The sequence below is a fragment of the Pipra filicauda genome, unplaced genomic scaffold (genome assembly GCF_003945595.2).
Source record: "Pipra filicauda isolate LSUMZ 115617 unplaced genomic scaffold, ASM394559v2 scaffold51_size4534324_pilon, whole genome shotgun sequence".
Classification (NCBI taxonomy): Eukaryota; Metazoa; Chordata; class Aves; order Passeriformes; family Pipridae; genus Pipra; species Pipra filicauda.
The window spans coordinates 2,805,890-2,823,675 of record NW_024104665.1 but is presented as its reverse complement, the minus strand read 5'-3'; the positions used below and the strand labels follow the sequence as shown (position 1 = coordinate 2,823,675).

The window sequence follows — 17,786 nt, the reverse complement described above, 5'->3', positions numbered from 1 at the left end:
ATGTGCTATGATTAATTTATCTGCTTAAAATGTTTTTCTCATTTTCAAAACAATTAAGCAACAAAGACAATGAACAGGGAATATCCTAACCTATTTGGCTCAGCGAATCCAGGCCTGCCGGTATAAACAGAGGTTTGCTGGGATCCACTGATACAGATTTGCTAAACAGAAAAAAAGGAAGTGTATCAAGTGAGCATTTAGCAATCAATGAAAAATTACATTATTCTAGCCAAGACTAGAGTCTTACTGGGCTTTGCATACAAATACGTGTAAATAAAAAAGTACTCAATTCCAGTGGTAACCAATTCATCGCTTTGGGGATCGCAAACAAAGGAGTAATCACTGTCCTGTGCAAACACAGGCAGTTGAGTAACAGGACTCCAAGTCCATGGACAAGAACATTTCAGAGATCATATTTAAGAAAAAAAAAGTTTTGATGATTAAAATATTTTTATTAAGTAATTTTAGACTCTAGGCAAGACATTGAATAGTTGAACAATAATGTTACCTTTTATCATAGCCAAATGCCAAGTGATTAATAAGAACACGGGCTTTCAGCAGCAGAGCCTCAGATTTACTGGTAAACTAAATGAATCAGAAAACAAAATACACATTATAACCTTCCATCATAGAAATATTAAATTATGCCATCTACGGAGAGGATGGAGCCTTGCTAATTCCTGACCTCAATAAATTTGGTATATGTTCACTGAATTTACTCATTTTAGAATCTCACCCTCCCTTTCCAAAATATGAGTGTATTTGTTACTGAATATATTGATCAAGAAAGATTAAATGAACAATAGTATAAAGATTAAAGACTGAATTTTAAATTCCTGATTCAAAATCTTTTGTCCAAGACTAATGAGTTATTAAGATTTTAAATTAGATTAAAAACTATCCAGAATACCATAAACATTTAGAAAGGTAATGAATAACTATATAATTGTTCTCACATCATAAAAGCAGCTTCAAAGTGGCAGAATGGCACAGATTTATCAGAAAGCAGTTCTCAGAATATATTCCCAAACAACATGCTTATTCCCGTCTAAGGGCTCTTGTATCCTAATAGATTCATGTCTTTGGGAAAGAAGTCAGATCTCTACTGTGGAAAATTAATTTTCTCCCATTCATTTCAATGAGAATCAGGATTTCGCAACCAAAGAGTTTTAGGATTCTAGTTTTTATTTAATTACAGTAATGCTTAAATACTTTAAAAAAATAATCAAGACAGTTATATTCTCAGTTAACAACAGACAAATTCGTGTGTTTACATGGATGCAAAAGGATGTGCTGTGATTATAAGAATTTAAAGCAAGCATAAGTTGTTTTGCTAATCACTAAGCTACTATTAAATATGATTTATTTCATAAATGACAGTTGATACAATTAGACCCATCTTCTGATGCAGAGTGGGCCCAGGAGGCAGCGTTTTTGGACTGTGAATCTCAGCATGCATGTTTCTGCCTTAACAATCACTTTTGCCCATCCTCCTTTCGTGTACCAAAAATAAATTTGCCAAATACACAGTAAACTCAAGACAGTAACTAAGTTGGCTAACAGATAACTATTAGCTTGTATATGTGTAGCTTGTTTATTCACAAAGCATGTCCATCCATCCCCTGTCAATAGCTGTACCTCATTAACAGGTAGCCTTACGAAGAAAGCTACTGTAAAACCAATTAAATCCCATTTGCTCTGGAAGTTTTACATTTGTATTTTTTTAAACATTGTTTTAGAACAGAAATACTGTTCATTTTCTCTATGCTTAAATAGAAAGTGAATATACACACCACTAATGATGCTCCATAATAATGTGAAACAAATCGAAGTGTCTTGCTTATTATTTTCCTCATTTCAGAGTCAAACTCCTGAAAAAGTTGATATTGGAACATATATGTAAGAAACAAACCCCAAAATATTACAGTTAGAACTTTTCTTTTTTTTTTTTTTGTATAAACTGCAAAGCATTTAGTCTACAATATATGAGGCTTTCAGCTGTCAGCATAATTATATCTTAAGACAGAATCAGTAACAGCCTACTCTGAAAAGAAATGTCACAATTTCCCTTTGTTTCTTTTTTACAGAGGGAGCCTAATTCAGGCGATACGTTAGTCCAGAAAAAGTTTCTTAATTGGGAATGTGTATACAATTTTCAGTTACTTTGATTTTGCTTTAAATTTTTAGAAGTAGAAATGCTGCCTACTGTAAGAATAAGGATTTTTTCTTTTTGTGAAAATATTTAAGTAAATCTTTGGGTATATGCTCTCTGGCACCTGCCAGACTTGAAAGGTGCATAAAAATATCTTTTCATCAATGTTTCTTTAATATAAGATCATACAGATGGCCTTCTCTGGATAAAGTGGGTGAAAACATGGTCCAAATGAAGCCTGCAGGAGTCTGTCCATAGACCCCAAAGGAACTAGGTTTTTAAGTTGTGCTTATTACATGAGAATCACTGACTTTTAAAGAGGTCATGGCTCAGCATAAAGCTTTGGTATGAGACAAGGCAAGTCCCTTATTAATAAAGAATTAAGTAACTCCAAGAGTCAGCCAGGTATCAGTGCACTATGCAGTCATCCAGAGAAGCGCAGGCTGCCAGCATGACTCCTGAAAATCCAACATACTCTCCTAGCTTCTCACAATCAAGTGCTGTGAGTATGCATTTGTTTGGATTTTTTACATTCTGGGAGAGAATCCAGCAGTACTGTGACATTTTTTTCCTCTCCCCCATAAAAGATGAAATTACTTACTCCCTTGTCTCTAAAAGCTTAAAAAGTACTTTAAAAGAAGTTCCAGACCAAAATGATAGTTTACTGTTTGTGCTGCCACAATGAGCAAAAGATCTGATCAGCTGACTTGAGAGACACCCCTCTTTCACTGCCATATACTTAGAGGTGCTGTGAGAAGGGACAAATGGAGCTGGATTTCTCTCATTACAAAAGTAAGTCATCAACATGCTGTTTTCTTGCTTCCCTCTTTGGTCTGCAGCCACTTGTGTCTCAACATTTTCCAAGTACATCTCAAAAATCATCAGTTTGGGGGTGTTTTGTGAAGGAATGACAGTATGCCTTCCTTAATCCTCTTGGATGGAAATATTTTTTTTTGTGGTAGAACACTGACTGGCCATACTTTTATTCAAAAGATTACTATTATCTTAGTGAAATTTTAGGGTATAAAATATGTACTGGGAATATTTTAATTATTTAAAATGTATTTAAGTATTACTTACGTGAAAAATATCATATTTGCTTCCAATTATCACCAAGGGTATTGGAAAAGGGTCAACTAACTCATAATCCTATTAAAAATATATAGGACAGTTAAGCAGTGTAAACAAACTGAAGAAGATTACAACTGTTAAAACAACTGAAATGGGTTAAAATTAATTCACAGAAGACCAGGTTTTAAAACCCTAAAGTTGATGAATAAACTTTAATGCAATATCCATACCATGTTCTACAATTTTCCCATTTTCTTCATAAATGGTCAGGAAATAATCCTTGTGAGCAGTCAGAACTCTTACTGGCATAAAAGGGCTCTTACACTATATACTCTAGCTCCAACGTTAGATGGGAAGGGAAGAGAGGAAAAACTTCATGAATTCCAGCCAGACTGGATTACTAGAAATGGCTTTTTGACACATTCCTTGCATAATATATAAAGGAATACAGACAAAATCTCAAGAAAAATAAGTGGAATGATTTGCATGTGTCGCACATTTTTCCGTCCTACATCATGTTTTGAAAACTCTTAAAAAATATTTAATGTTTTCCTGTAGTCCATATGAAGTGAGATAATCCCCTCATGTGTTCATGCAATTATTTATTCAAGCTGCTTTGGTTGCAGCAGAGTGGAAAAGAGATGTGTTGTAGCAGAGGTTGGCCTGTTATCTTCTAAAACCAGTTATTTTGCATACAGGTTAAATGACAGTCAGGATGTTGAAAAGAAGCTGAACATATTGAAAATCCTCTTCTTGGAGAGGGAAAATAATGGCTTCACTCATACACTGTGAAGGCAAGAGCTTTGAGCAAAATTATTGTAACTTAAAACTGAGTATATAGAATACAGAACTGAAAAGAATAGTTTTAGTTTCTTAACTAAATGGAGAAATTGAGATAATGTCAGAAACATTAAAACAAGCATCTTTTGACTGTGGAATTAATTTTTGACTATGGAGTACTCTAGGTACATCCAGCCTGTTTAAACAAAGTATGCAACTGATATGTTTTATCATTGTAGCCAGTAATTCTTCAGCCAAGCCAATGGAATATATCTAATCCTTAAAAATATAATCTAAGAATTTCATTGATTCCCATTTATCATAAAAATATGTTTAGCTATAAAAAGGCAAATAAAAACCTGCATAAACTGTCATTTAATGTGACTATAAAACTCAGTATTTTCTCCCAGAAAACTGACACAATTTTTCCTTGAACAATGATGAAAGTAAAAAGAGAACCAAGGAGTAACATAAAATTTTATTTGCATTGTTTTTGATAGTGAAAGATAAATAGAAATTCTAGTTTAGAAGGTATAATTGTGTTCCCTACAGGGCAAGAATAACAATTCTCTTCTTAACAATCAATGGCATTATTATTTTTACTTTATTTCAATAAGCTTGCAGTTTTCTGAGATGTATACCTCTATATGTAAACTTGACACTGTAGTCATGATTTATTGCCAAATGTGGTTGTAGGTATTTTGTTTTTGTGTATTACCTTCTCTAAAAGTAAAAAACAAAATCATAATCCAGATCTCAAACCCTATACTCTAAATCTGAGTGTTGCATATGTTGCTTTCCCATAAATTTTGAGTTACTTTTAAATTTCTGGGCTTTATATGCATTTGCTGTATTAAAGCATTTTATAGAAGGTACAGTAACTAGATTTACATGCCAAGTCTTTGAATTGTTGAATACTTATTTATGCATTATATACACACAACATTTGCAGAGGTTTAATGCACAATGACTTTTCAATTCTATTGCGCATAATCTAGTTTAGCTTTTCCAGAGATTTAGTTAGCAATTATGTTTAAAGGACTGATGTTAACATTTCTGAAACTTTATAATTTAATTAGTTGTCAGATTATCAAAAGGCATTGAGTTTGTGATAGACATTTAAATAAATGCAAAGTATATAGTCATGTTGATGGCTGTTATAACTATATTCTTTGCTTAAATTTGTACCTTCAGCTAGTCTCTTGCTAGATGACTTTTGTACATTCTAGTTTTCATCTTCATTTTAAAAAGATGAGGGGGAAAAAAAAGCAAACTGCTACTCTAAAACTATTTCTTTTGATTGGTGTAACATGCCATAACAATCACATTAGATATCTAACAAAAAGATATAAGAAACCTTCTTTCCTTGTTTCTGCTCTTATTGAATTTTTATTAAATTGCTATAATTTTCCAGTGAACAGGTTCATCTACATCAAATGGATTTTCAGTCATGCATAAAAATCTAAAAGAGTTGTTTATGATTTTCAAAAGCATTATCTTTAACTGTATAAAGGCCTGTGACATCTGGAGAAAATATTAGAAGTAACTTACTGGGTGATCCCTCTGCAGATTGTTCCGCATCTTCTGTTTAAGTTCAGCAGCTACTTCAGGATTTGTCTTTTCTAGTTTGGCTAAAATTTTGTTCACATGGTTCCTGGTGACCTGCAGAAGGTTCTCCATAGTAGTCCAGAGTTCATTAGGTTTGGACAGATCCAATACAAGAACTACAGCAAAGGATCTATTAAAAAGGCATTATTTGGTCACACATTCAGTGCACGAGGCAATCAACATTTTCATATAAAACTGTACTGTACTACAAATGTGAACAAACAAATGCCAAGAGAGAATTAAATGTGACAGCAAAGGAAGATGGCTTCAAAGGATACTCTGCACTCTGAAGAAACCTCTCCCTTGTCTCTTTTTCAGAACTACTATTTTGGCAACTGCCCATCATCGTAGGGGGATTGCATGTATCAAACATTCTTTCAAAGCAGTAAAATATGCAAATATCCTCAGCCCATTTAGCTCCTTCTTCCTGTATGACCAGGCATTTATACTGTCATGTATCCTTGCCATCTCATAAACTCTACAATCCCAGATGAAGCAATGTTAGCAAATAGTTAGGATCTTTCCTAACTATTAATATATTGGAAAGTTCTCTACTTTCATTAATTTTTTGTAATATGAAAGGGAAATGAGAAATGTTTTACATCTAATCTCCTTTCCTTCCAAAACCCTGGTCCCCAAAACACTAACTGCATTGAAGTGCAACTGTAAAGAACATCACAAATGCAGTCACTTGAATGGATGCAACCATTCTGTCACATTCCAGCCTGACTTGAAAAAGGGGATTCCAGACCAGAGTGGTATTAGAAAGGTTACAAAGCAAAGTGAATGTCCAATTTCACTTTAAAATGCTGTGGGTGGGAAAAAATCTGGTGAAAAATCTCGTGATGAAACTAGGTCCAGTTCATGGAACTTTTAAATAAGCAAATTGCTTGACTACAGAGAGATGAGAAAGCCAGTGAAAAGCAGTTATACTTAAGTTGAAATGGTAGAATTTTTTTACTAACATGTTAAAGTATTGCCTTATGAACAGAGGTTCATTGTTCTTACAGAATGTTGCTATCCCACCAAAGAATCTTAAGATTATTCACGTCAGTAAAAAGGGAAGAAAAGACTGATGGAGGTGAAGATCAGTTAATTTAACTTACAAGGGCTGAAAAATGATCGTTAATTTTTTCTCTCCCAAGCTCTCTAGAAACAAAGAGCTTCACATGCCATGTTTTATTTTTATTTTTTAGTCTGTCAGCAAATAATGGCATTATTTCAGTAGTCAAAACAGTAGCAAATGTACTTGATAAAAACGGTATCCCTCCTTTTCTTTTCCCCACAGAAGTTAAAGCTCACTACCAAGGAAATAAAGCAATGCATCATAATACAAAACTTATCTTTTGATCCTTTTCTCCCCTTCCTTTAAACTCCATCTTCCCTAATCAAAACCCCCATAAAACGCACTCCCTAACCCTCTCATTTCTTCATGCAACTTTTCATGCATTTCTTCTTCCTATGCTATACTATTACTTTAATGGATTTTTCTCACTCCATTCTCTTAATTTGATCTAAATTCCTGTTTCCTTTAGTTTTCAAATAAGTTCAATAGCTCTAGTCCCTCTTGGAAACATCATCTCTCTATTACTTGATCTTCTCATTAGATGGTCATTTCCAAAACATCCAGAGATTTCTTTGGTCACAATTTTTTGCCTTGTTTTTCACCCTAAAATACTGTCCCTCACAGAAAGAGCATCTATGTTTGCATGCAGAAGTAGGAAGCAAGATTGTATTTTTCACATATCCCCAAGTTGCTTTTTCTGCTCTTTTACCGAGCATAAAGATATTATGTCTTCTCTTTTTCTGTGTGTCTTGTTCTATGTGCTTAAGGCCAACCTACTTCCTCCATGTTACCACTTTTTTTTTGTTGAGATTACTGCGAACTTGGTTTATTAGCAGAAAAGTACGAAAAGGAAGATCAAAGTATCAGTGGTACTACAGTGATTTTTAGAAAAAAATCACAAATGTTCTCTCTTACATTTTGAAAGAGATTTTCACAATAAAAGGTCTAGAGATTTACTTATGTTTGAAGGAAAGCTGAAATTAACTCTGGAATTGTAATATTTACACTCACCTTATGTTGTGGCTAGTGATTGGTATTCGAATGAGTTCCAGTAATGAGGTTCCACCACCTAGTTCCCAAAAATGAGCTATATCTTTAGGCTGTAAAAGAGTCTCTTTATGTTAGAAATGTGTGCTTCCATGCAATACCAAGGAAAAATCTTTATCTGGTAAACAGGCTTTTCATGCAAGTGACTCAGAACAAGAACACACTTCATTAGAATTTTCTAAAACCAAAACCAAATACAAAATTCCCCACGTTCAAGTAATCCCATATAACACTCAGGAAAAACTCCTGGCATGCCTATGACTATATTGATAAATGGCTATTGTAAAGTAAAAAAATAAGGAAGCAGCATGAGTATTGATAAATGTTTAAAAAAAATAAATCAGGTTCTCTTCACTTTCTTTTTGTTTATTGCAGCTCAAGACTAATGTTTTTTGAGAAGTTTGCAACTAGAAAAGTAATGAACCTGTACCTTGGATTCAGTTTCTGGGAAAAGCTTTAAGTGATTTTTATCTTTCAGAGTCAGGTTTTCCACTCCCCACTTCAGCAACTGAAACAGCAATTCCCTGCAGCAACAGTTATTGCTGCTCAGCAGTGTTGTGCTGTGGTGGGAATGGGTTCACTATTTCCATTAACATAATCTGCAGTGCAAAGTTTAGTGATGTGGAGACATAACCCAAAAACTTAATTATTATTTAACATCCTCTAAGATGACTGTTTCTCTCACATCATTGGTTTGTACTCATTTTGCATGTTAAAGACAAAGCTAAAGGCATGCATACTATGTTGCAATGGGAAAATAAAAGCACTCAAACACAAGTTTTTATAGATGAATTTGATTGCTTTGTGTTATAATTTGGTCTCTGATCTACTGTGTTTTAGTGAGGGGGAAAAAACATATTACTGATTAAAATACAGAATTAAACTAGCTAAATAAAATGATATTAAACTCCTTTTTGTTTCACAGACAATAAGCTAAAACCTCTAAGATACTTTTATATAAAAATAAAACATACTATTTTTATGCATATGTATATATATATGTATGTATATATGGTAAATTATACTTTCTGAATACTTACTGTATTGTGCCTCCTTGCCCTTCTTCCAAAAGTATATTCCAAGGCTAATGTTGGCTTTGGAGTCTCTTCCCTATGCAAGGAAAAATAACTTCATTTTGTCAAGATCCTCTAAATAAAGGAAGTTAATTCTACAGTTACCAAATTACATTTATCAGTTAGTTTAGGATGTGGCTTAGAGACAGCTGTACAGCGAGGACACTTCAGGACACAAGCTCTCAGGTACTGAAGACAGGAGAAGCAGCAGCACCAATCTGAAGAGATGGGCCATTTCAGCTCTCTAATACTGGAGGAGAACGACTGAAAGGGTCAGATGACAGGTAGTAAAGAAGGGAAATAAACTCATTCATAAGTGACCAACCAGCTACAGAACACATCTGTATGCATACATTAGGAATTATCACACAATATAACTGCTATGTAAAATTCTAATCTACAGGTGAAAACTGCTTTTAAATATTTGACACATACCTCTCAAGACACCTCAATATAATAGTGGTCTTTCCCTGGAAATTAAAAGCAAAGAAGAACGCTACTGTACTATCAGTAAAGCATAGAAGTTGTATCACTAAATCAAGTTATTTAACATTCCAGTAATAAAGTACCAGAAAATTGCAAATGCATGTAATTGTCTGTAGCCTTATAGTGGAAACTTAACTCCAACTTTCAGTCAGAATCAAATTATACTACCATTATTATAATTATAAACTAATAGAGATGACAAATACAGTAATAGGAACAGTGTACTTAAAATTAGACACTAGTGATCAGTTTGACCAACTCTTTTAAACTGTTTAACAGTTTTTAATTATAAATAACATATTTATGTAATGTGTGATTTCCACTGGAATTAATGATTACTGATGAGATGGAAAAAAAAGACTGCTTAAAATACAAATAAAGAACAGAAAAATACGTCTTTACTTTGTTAAAATTCAGACGCTGACTACCACGCCACACTGAAGGGGCTAGCACTTCTACAGTTAACTCCTGTGCCACTTTCCATCTCAAAAATCAGTGAATTCCGGGTAAATATGAAAAATCATTGTATTTTCTCTGAAAAAGGTATTTTAAAAATTGCTGACTAAGAGATTGCACATATACCAGGCCTTCTTAAAAAATATGACTCAGTTCATCAAAAAGGCAGATATTTCTTGGCTAACTTTACAAACAAATGCTAACAGAAGAACCAACTTATTGGGCACTTACGGGACAATGAGTTAAAACAACCTCAGGTATATGGAATCCTGAGTTTGCAATCAGTGATACAGCATGTTCAAATAGGTCTGACATAATACAGACACAATTCATTGTGGCATATCAAGGCCTTGATCTACAACAAATCTGGTATCAATGCACTTAAATTGGATTGTTACCAGTTAAACGTTTACAAGGGAAAACAATTAAAGAGGGTAGCATTAATTTTGGCAGTTACTTTAAAAAAATAATGAAGCCAAACCTCAAAGAATCAGCACATCATTGATAATCCTAACCATAAATTTGAATTCACACTGTGTGGAATGCCCACTCTTTGCAGAATGAGACCATGACATATTCTGTCTTTAAAGTTAAGTCAACCTTAACATCTGAAAATACCAGATATTTTCCCTGACACAAACTATGTTTGAAAGGTGTATGATTGTACAGTATTTAGCATTACCCCATTTTTGTTTCCCATAAATAATATCGATTTTTCCCAAACTTCCCCCTGCTTGACATCATCATCAGGGTTTTCTCTCTTCTCCACTTCAGCTATAGCAAGATCCCACAAAGTATCACTAGTTGGAAAAAAAAATAAGAGGAGAATAATTAGAGAAAAACCATGGACCATAATTCCTGAAAATATCTAAATGAAGGTTATTGTGGTGTATATTATTATTGTGATTATTTCACATCACATGCCCTCTGCTTGTCGCAGCACTTTTAACCAAACAGGGTTAAGTAACATTCCTCAGGTAACCCCAGCTGCCATTTGTGGCACACACAGAGCAAACACCAGCTCTGCGGCGGGAGGCTTTGAGTACTTTTAATCACAGAATCAATTAGCTTGAAATAGAACTCTGAGATTGAGTCCAACCTGTGTTCGAACACCACCCTGTCAACTAGACTATGGCACTAAGTGCCGCGCCCAGACTTTCCTTAAACACCTCCAGGGACGGTCACTCCACCACCTTCCTGGGCAGCCCATTCCGGTATCTGACACCTTTAAAAGGTTTTCTATCGACTCAGGCTTTCCGCGGGACCTGCAGCCTCTGGAGGCGGCAGCTCCCCGACGCCGGCCCCGGAGGAGCCGGGCACGGCTCGGTGGGCTCGGGAGGGCTCCGGACCCGCGCTCGGTGTCCCGGGAAGCTGCTGCTCGGGGCCACGAAGGCTCCCCGTTCTCAGGCTCACCCATGGTCACCTGCGGATCCCTTCTATGTGGGGTCCCTTACAGCGGCAACCGGCCAGGGGCCGGGCGTGCCGTCTCCTGCCCCGAGCCCCGCTCGCTTTCGGGGCAGAGGCCGGAACGGCCCGTTTTAAGCCCGCCTCCCTCCTTCCCTCTCTCCGTCCCTCCCTCTCTCTCTGTTCCAGGCTGTGCTCCCCGGCCTCTGGCTCCTTCTCCCCACGGCAGCGGGAGCGACCCCCCGACACCGAGCCCGGGCAGGGCTCCCCAGTACCTGGGCTTGGGCATCGCTCGGCGGGGCGCGGGCCCGGCTCCCCGTGTCCATGGGAACCGCGCCGGGAGCGCCGGGAGCTGTAGTTCCGCGGGGACGGGGCAGCTCCCGCCCCGCCTCCGGCCCGGCCCCGGCGCTGTGCTCGCCCCGGCTGCTTCTGTCTGCAGGGTTCCCTCGCCTCTCCGCCGGACCCAGGGTGAGCGCCGGGTCCTCAGGAAGCTTCGACTGTAGCATTTCTTGTGAAGGGGCAAAATACTCCAGCTATGGAGGAAACCAGGGATGAGTAAACAAGTCATAAATGAGTCTTATCTGACTTCAGCCTTAAGCACTGGCTCTTGATGAACTATTCATGGTCCCTAACTGAGATTTGTTAGCAGTGGAGGGAACGAAACGAGACCTGAGTAGTTCCCTTATACAGAACTGCTGTATAAGAAAGTGTATTTATGTTAGAATAATTATTGTGTAATTATTTTATTGTCCAGCGGAGGGCAGCGAGGGTGATTGGGAGACTGGAGCATCTCACTTAACTAGGGAGAGCTGGGCCTGTTCAGCCTCCAGAAGAGACGATTGAGATGGGACCCCATCAATGTCTGTAAGTATATGAAGTGGGAGTGCCAAAGGATGAAACCAAGCCCTTCTCGGTGCTGCTGAACAGTAGGACATGAGGCAATGGGCAGAAACAGATGCATAGGAGTATAGGGAAGATCCATCGGAGTATGAGGAAGAACTTCTTTACTGTGCAACTCACCGTGCACTGGAACAGATTGCCCACAGAGATTGTGGAGTCTCCCTCTCTGGGGATATTCAACAACTGTCTGGATGCAATCCTGTGCCATATGCTCCAGGATGACCCTGCTTGAGCAGGAAGGTTGGACCAGATGACCCACTGTGGTCCCTTCCAACCCTAGCCATTCTGGGATTCTGTGATTTTGTAGTTACTGGGGCATACAAAGTAAGATGCTGTAACAAACAGGGACTAGATTATTTCAAGCAAGATCTATCAAAAATCAAGTCCAAAGATCATGTTAGGCTTGGATCAGAAAGTAGCATTTAAAGGGTGCAGTAAAACAGCAGGATGACTCTGAATATGAAAGAGGTATAGGATGTCCTACATCAGGGAAGTGACCCCAAAATCCAGGACAACAATTACAGCTACCTTCTGTAGCTGAGTAGCTGCTTTGTGTCTTGAGAGAGTGGAGACAGAAAAACATAAATGAAATAATTTGATCTGTTTGATCAATGCAAGGAAAGTGGACTCATTCATACTGATTAACACAGATTTAATTTTAACTGTTCCTTCTTCCCTACCCAAAGAAGGCTGATGTAGCCTTCTACTGACCTAAGTAAAGCCCATTCTTTACATAAGATTTTTTTTCCTAAATTTAGCTTGCATAATCACTCAGTTTCGGTTCCAGAAGCATTTGTATGGCTGCTTTTGTCTGGTTTTATTTACTTCCAGGTTTTTACATGCATCTTCTAAAGAATTTGCTAGCCTCCTATGGAAATCACCGTCTTGCTAATTAAAATCCAGAAACTTCATTGGTCAACGTTGTACAGTGCAGGTCATGCTGATGCCTTTCTAAGTGCATTTCTTTCATCAATTTCAGTTCAACAGAACACTTCTGGTATCTTGGTATATATATGAAGCCAATGCTGATCTATAATCAGCAGCTAGATGTAGCAAAAACCCTGGACAAAGCTGGTCTTGCTCTGCCAAAGATAGCAAAACTATGGTAGGAATCACTCCTGGCACTATAACCTAGGCAGGTGTTACTGCAATAGCAAGAGTATAAAATTAAAAAGCAAAGTATTTTTGCAGTGATTTACTCACTGATAGAGATGGCAAATCTGCAAGATGCTGCAGTACAGATTTGAGCTGGGAAGCACAGAGCAAGGGTGTACAGTTATTAAGTGTACTGAAGCCCAAATTAAATTAGAAACTGTAAAAAAACCAGGAAAAAAACTCAAAAAACTTCTTCCTAATTCATTATTACTGAGTTACTAATCACCTTAGTTAAAGTTAACTCAAACTAATGGATTGCACTACACTGTATGGACTATTAAAGCTGTACCTAAAGCTTTAAGGGCTGAATTCCTTTATGCAAGAATGACTTCTTTCCTTCAGGAAAAATTAAAACCTATAAAAACTGTGGTAGTCTGACAAGGGATTCCAACAGCAACACCAGCCTTCTGTTATAGGGAAATATAGGCTTCTATTTGAAAAAAAAACTTAAATCCAAAATAACAAAGAACAATAATGTTGTGGATTGTATTAAAAACTCAAAGTTTTATCATTTGCCTGCTGTACTACAGGCGTTTTAGAAATGAGCAGTTCTCTTACACTGCTGCTCAAAATTGAGAAGGCAAAGTGAAGTTCAAGTAGTATATTAATTTACACTGAATTCTAAATATTAACTTCTGACTGCTAGTTCAAAGCAAGCACAAAAGGTGTTCTTAAATTCATGACAGAAGGTGAAGTCTCCTTGCATGTGGTAACATATTAATCTCACCATGACAATATTTTTAAAACCTAGGTTCTGCAAGCCTTGAGAATGGGAAGTTCTTCAGCATCAGTCCCAGAAGTCCCTGCTCATTTGGCAGCTCCCATAGTATCAGCACTGCTGAAGATTAGGAGGTGAGAAAGGTCTAGTTCCTACCTGGGCTTTAGGCATGGGTTAGGTAGCACAGTATGAATTGTTCTGGTAGAGGCTCAAGGTTAAGACTGAGATGTGGATTAGTCATAAGGCTTGGGCTGGGTGGGGAAGGCAGATTATCTGCCTGGGCTCTGGAATTTTCAATTTAGCTGTCTTGTGTTGTGTGGTAGCTCTGGAGCTCGATTAATATGGAGCAAGTCCTCTGAGATATGCATATCTGTGTTTGGAAATGTACCTGCATGTGTAAGAGACTCCACTTGCTGATTCTGTGAAGGGAAGTGTCTGCTTGAGGTTACTATCACTACAGAAACCTCACTCTTGCTAATCAAAATCCTGGAAGAAGCTCCATTGTTTAAGGTAGTGTTGTGACGGTAACTGTGATTCTGAGTGCATTTATTTCATAAAAATTAACACAGCATTTCTGCTAATGTGGCTGTATGGGATTAATGGTGACCTAAAATGAGCAGTTAGTAGTAGTAAGTCTGGAAAGTGCTGCCATAAAAAGGGAAACTAATGCATGAATTGTTTCTGCAGCAGCGAGACCTGAACACTAAAAAGCAAAGCAGTGTCTAGAGTTACCTATCCAGAGGGAGGCAGGAAGGTCATACTCTGCTTCATAGATTGTATGCTGCTTTATAAAACAACTGTTTGTAAGGCTCTGATAATGAAAGCTGTTTAAAAAACTCGATTCTGCAGATCAGCTGTTTGTATTGTATATCATGTTGTCTCCAAGTTTAACAAAGATTTTAAAAACTATATGATAAACTCACTACCAAAATGCTCCACTTTTTTTGCCTTCTAATAACAGAACCACAATCATTTGAAACTGGACAACTAGGAAAGAATTACTAGTTGGAGTGTTCTAGGTTATCATAATTTCACAATGACATGAAGGCTTTTGTGTTTGTAAACTGAAGTTTCTAGTCATCATATTTGAGACACTTTAGTAGCATCTGTTTGAATTTGTAAACACCCTGCCAACCTCAAATCTGGAATGTAACTATTCTGCTGATTGCAAAGGGGTGTTAATTCCTAAATGAATTTCACCATGCTATCACTTCACATAGGGTGCAACACAAAAAGATGATGCTGTTGGTGCCAAGGTCTCCTGTAGCTCCCAATATGCTTCCCTTGAGGGTGGCAGGAGACTGGCTGCCTATGAGGAGGTAAACCTCCTGCTGCTGGCCCTTCCTCAGTCAAAGAGAAGGGTCTAGTGCCACAACTACCACCAAGGGATGGAAGTTACCAGGAAGTTCTTTCCACCTTGCAAATGTGAAAGCATCTAGATAAGTAGGTGTGTTATTTCGTTGTAATTTTCAAGACAAAGCGTTGGCCCACGGTACCATTCATGGAGTGGTGTCTGAGCCCTGTGGACTGAAGTAGCTGTGGCAAGAACTTCAAAAGCTTTCTGAAGAAATGTATTTATCAAGTCAGCTTGCCTGTTTGCCTTTCCACTTAAGACCATGTTCTCTTCATGGCCTGTATCTCCCTTCCAGTCTGTTTTAATTCTTTGGGAGGATACTCCCTACCTTTCACAGAGGGCAAACAGCTGGAAATTCCTTTTCTCTCACTATGAGTATGTATATATCTGAAATGTTTAAATATCATAAACCAGAGATTTTCAATTGTGAAATTACTCCAGTTTTAAGTAATAATAATTAAAAAAACAAACAAAAAATGAGGGCTGGCAATAAGGGATTAATGATCCATGATTATTAGCATGAGCAGAAGTGGAAACTGTAAAATCTATATAAATCAGTGATTTATGTTGAATACCTTCTTTATGGCTGAACCTAAATTATCTATTGGATTATGCTGCTGATCCATTTCAGAGCCTGTAGAAGTAGTTTATTTGCATGGAAATGAAAATGAGAGGACAGGAAGGAAAAAAACCCTGGGTGTAATTTCTATACATTTGACCCTATGTAGCACTGAGGCTTGCAGCTGAAAAAGACAACTGGAAAGTGCTCCCAGGTCCAATAGTGCAGATGCAGCATTATGTCTTCAGTGTGCAAGAACATTATATTTGTATTATAATATGAAATGTATAAATACAAATTAAAAACAAAACCCATGACTTTTACAAAATAATATTATGACTCAATGTATATACATTAAACATATTATACATGGATTTTATATGTCTCCAAGTTTACTCACAACAGTTCGAGCAATGGTTTTCTGTGTTATTCTTGTGTTTTGAATTGTGAGTCATTCTTGCCATCTGCATTATATTATTATTCTGGATTAAAGAAATTAGGTACAGTTTAACAAAACTATACTAAAAAACAGTGCCCTTACAATTTAGATTTTTTCAAAAGGCTGGAGCAGAGAGGGTTTATTTAGAAAGTGACCAGACCAAGGCTGAAGATTTGCCAAGTAAAATAGCTGTATAACAAAGCCTAGAGTGTATCATGAGAATACTCTTTCTTGTAATAGTTACACGATGTGCTTATGCTTGGGGTTTTTTTAGAGGAGAAACAATTACACACAATTCGTTCTTTTTAGTCCCATGGTCCTTGTATTGCAAATAAAAATAGTTCTGGAAGTGGAAATTGTTTTGTATTTGACTGTTCTTTTAAACAAAATTCCTTTTCAAAATGAAGGTTATACAACTGGTATAATTTTGAAAAATAGAGATGAACAGGTGAAGAGAGTTGAAGAGAGTTTGGTCCCTGAGTATATATCTGGAAAAATCTATTAAAATCTAGACAATTGTTCCCAATGCCAGGGAACAATTGTTCCCAATGCCAAGGAACAATTGTGGGCACAAGTGACCACCAGTAAAGCATAATCCCTAAAGTGGCTCATCATTCCAGTTCAGGCCAGGGCTTTAATTAAAGGGCTACTCCTGTTACATGCCTCTGAAATGAATATAAACCTGTCCACCTTTCTTTTGTTTATGGACCTGCTTATGCTCTATGTCTTGTACATCAGAAGGCTTTCTATCAGTGTAGAAACCCTCTAATGAAGATTATCATGATACATAATCCTTTCATAACAAAGTGGGACATTTAGTTGGTCTGTTGATCGCAAGAAGTGGCTGACTCCCCATTTCCTTGAGTTTCTGTCCACTTTGAGGTGCCAGTAATGCTGGAGCAGAGAGGTGATGAGCAGCTCCTTTCAGCTGATGAAAGTTGTTAATGTAGCTGGCAATCAGTAGAGTGATCTCAAGAATCTATAACAGGAACATACAAAACTCTTTGAAAAATAGTGATGTGTTTTGACTGCAGAAAAAATAGCTAACTTTTTAGCAAGTGACAATCACCATCAACTGGAAAAGTACTTGTACTTTACAAATTAATGATGGGGAGAGAGGAGATACCTAATAAAGCTTTTTTCTATTGCTCCTTGCAAATAATGTAATGTTATTCCCATCACTACATATCAAAGATACTTTGTCTCCCACAGTCTTAAATGATTCATAGAGATGGCTTCTTTCACTTTGAGAGAGATTTTGAAATCCAAAATGATGACACTCCGAGAAAAAGCTTTCACAATGTGGTCCCTCAGTTTTGCCAGAAAATCTCCAGTGCTCAGAGAAGTCAAGATGCAGGGTAGATAAAGGGAATAAAGACTTTCCAGAGCTTTTTATCCTATTTTCTCTCTGTGATCCATACAAACCTTGATGAGACACTGAGCAGGCTGCCCAGAGAAGCTGTGGATGCCCCACCCCTGGAACTGTTCAAGGCCAACTTGGATGGGGCTTTGAGCAAC

The 17,786-nt window shown here is 37.2% G+C and overlaps 2 protein-coding genes and 1 long non-coding RNA gene across 5 annotated transcripts in view; 1 reads left to right on the top strand and 2 right to left on the bottom strand.

Annotated features, from left to right (window-relative positions):
* Positions 1–11,521, bottom strand: part of DYNC2LI1 (dynein cytoplasmic 2 light intermediate chain 1) — a 21,603-nt gene extending 10,082 nt beyond the window's left edge. The window contains exons 1-10 of one of the 2 annotated variants that reach the window (XM_027723407.2): positions 11,419–11,521; positions 10,422–10,539; positions 9,233–9,267; positions 8,765–8,834; positions 7,689–7,777; positions 5,555–5,741; positions 3,233–3,301; positions 1,794–1,871; positions 509–585; positions 91–161 (exon numbers count right to left, since the gene is read on the bottom strand). In XM_027723407.2, coding sequence (XP_027579208.1) covers positions 91–161; positions 509–585; positions 1,794–1,871; positions 3,233–3,301; positions 5,555–5,741; positions 7,689–7,777; positions 8,765–8,834; positions 9,233–9,267; positions 10,422–10,539; positions 11,419–11,432 — 808 coding nt within the window. In that variant the 5' untranslated portion in view covers positions 11,433–11,521. Of the gene's footprint in view, positions 1–90; positions 162–508; positions 586–1,793; positions 1,872–3,232; positions 3,302–5,554; positions 5,742–7,688; positions 7,778–8,764; positions 8,835–9,232; positions 9,268–10,421; positions 10,540–11,152; positions 11,200–11,418 lie in introns of those variants that run through there. The other variant, XM_027723409.2, reaches the window with a different exon arrangement.
* The window catches only part of LOC120324409, a 25,787-nt gene continuing 19,507 nt past the window's right edge, over positions 11,507–17,786 (top strand). For both annotated transcript variants that reach the window (XR_005565696.1, XR_005565695.1), the window contains exons 1-3: positions 11,507–11,611; positions 11,898–12,007; positions 13,950–14,050. This is a non-coding gene — a long non-coding RNA (uncharacterized LOC120324409). The remainder of the gene's footprint in view (positions 11,612–11,897; positions 12,008–13,949; positions 14,051–17,786) is intronic.
* PLEKHH2 (pleckstrin homology, MyTH4 and FERM domain containing H2) overlaps positions 16,886–17,786 on the bottom strand; it is a 52,879-nt gene continuing 51,978 nt past the window's right edge. The window contains exon 30 of the mRNA XM_039386960.1: positions 16,886–17,247. Coding sequence (XP_039242894.1) covers positions 17,065–17,247 — 183 coding nt within the window. The 3' untranslated portion in view covers positions 16,886–17,064. The remainder of the gene's footprint in view (positions 17,248–17,786) is intronic.